At 36.3% G+C, this 1,684-nt stretch overlaps 1 protein-coding gene across 1 annotated transcript in view; it reads right to left on the bottom strand.

Annotated features, from left to right (window-relative positions):
• Positions 1-464: 464 nt before the first annotated feature.
• Positions 465-1,684, bottom strand: part of LOC119595215 — an 11,751-nt gene continuing 10,531 nt past the window's right edge. The window contains exon 3 of the mRNA XM_037944382.1: positions 465-1,104. Within this exon, the coding sequence (XP_037800310.1) occupies positions 718-1,104 (387 nt within the window). The 3' untranslated portion in view covers positions 465-717. The remainder of the gene's footprint in view (positions 1,105-1,684) is intronic.

The raw sequence follows: 1,684 nt of genomic DNA, 5'->3' as shown, positions 1-1,684 counted from the left end.
CTAGATATATAAATAAATAAACAAATTGATGGACAGACTGACAGACAGATGGAAGACGAATAGGCAGATAAACAGACAAACAGATTAATACATACATCACTGAAACAGTTTAGGAAAACATTCAAAGCCTCTACATACAACATATATATATATATATATATATATATATATATATATATATATATATATATATATATATATATATATATATATATATACATACATGTATATATATATATATATATATATATATATATATATATATATATATATATATATATATATATGTCATTTGCATCCGTTCACTACAAAACTTATTAACAAAGATTACGTCGTGTTCATCCACTGAGAATCAAGATGATAATACATTATACACATATAAAATATTCGTTTTAAAAGTGAATATCAACGTGGAAAAATTATTCATTAGTCAAAATGCATTTCGCTGAAGGGACAATAGAAACACAATAGCATGAAACCACCACGTAAGTCCCTGGGGTTGCTGGAGCCTTACCTCTTTACCTTAAGTTGGTGTTGAGTGTCAAGACTTCTTTTTTTTTTTTTTTTGTTGTTGTTGACGGCAGATGGATTCGCTGTCAAATGCTGGTTGGTTGCAGGTTCTCTCGCTGTCAAATGCTGGTTGGTTGCAGGTTCTCTCGCTGTCAAATGCTGGTTGGTTGCAGGTTCTCTCGCTGTCAAATGCTGGTTGGTTGCAGGTTATCTCGCTGTCAAATGCTGGTTGGTTGCAGGTTCTTTCGCTGTCAAATACTGGTTGATTGCACACTTTCTTGCTGTCGAATGCTGGTTGGTTGCAGGTTCTCTCGCTGTCAAATACTGGTTGATTGCACACTTTCTTGCTGTCGAATGCTGGTTGGTTGCAGGTTCTCTCGCTGTCAAATACTGGTTGATTGCACACTTTCTTGCTGTCGAATGCTGGTTGGTTGCAGGTTCTCTCGCTGTCAAATACTGGTTGATTGCACACTTTCTTGCTGTCGAATGCTGGTTGGTTACAGGTTCTCTCGCTGTCAAATACTGGTTGATTGCACACTTTCTTGCCGTCGAATGCTGGTTGGTTGCACGTTCGGTCGCTGTGAAATGGTTAGTCTCATCACGTGGAAATAAGACCCATTTGTACGTTCTCTATTCCTGTTTTTATTTTCTCTCTCTCTTTGGTCGCTTTCTTTCTTGTCTGTTTGTGTGTGTGTGTCGGCTTGTTTGTTTGTCTGTCTGTTTGTTTCTTTATCTCTCTCTTTTTCTTTTCTTTCTATGTTTCTTTGGTTGTTCGTTTGTCCTTTTGTCTGTTGGTTTGTCGCTGTCTGTCTGTCTGTCTCTCTCACGCTAACTCCTCCAAACGCAAACAAACAAACATATAAAAACAAACACATAAACACACACATAAGCAAACACACAAACTCACACATAAACAAACAAACACATAAAAACACAAACACACAAATAAAACAAAAACAAACACACGAGCACACACATAAACAAACACAAACAAGAACTAAAACAAACACACGAGCACACATAAATAAACACACACAAAGAAACACAAACTCACACATATAGAAACACACAAACACACACAGAAACAAACACACACACATACAAACAAACAAACACACACAAACAAACACACAAACACACCCAAACAAACACAGACATACACACACAAACACAC

The sequence above is a fragment of the Penaeus monodon genome, chromosome 35 (assembly GCF_015228065.2).
Source record: "Penaeus monodon isolate SGIC_2016 chromosome 35, NSTDA_Pmon_1, whole genome shotgun sequence".
NCBI classification, from domain to species: domain Eukaryota; kingdom Metazoa; phylum Arthropoda; class Malacostraca; order Decapoda; family Penaeidae; genus Penaeus; species Penaeus monodon.
This window is presented reverse-complemented; position numbering and strand designations above follow the sequence as displayed.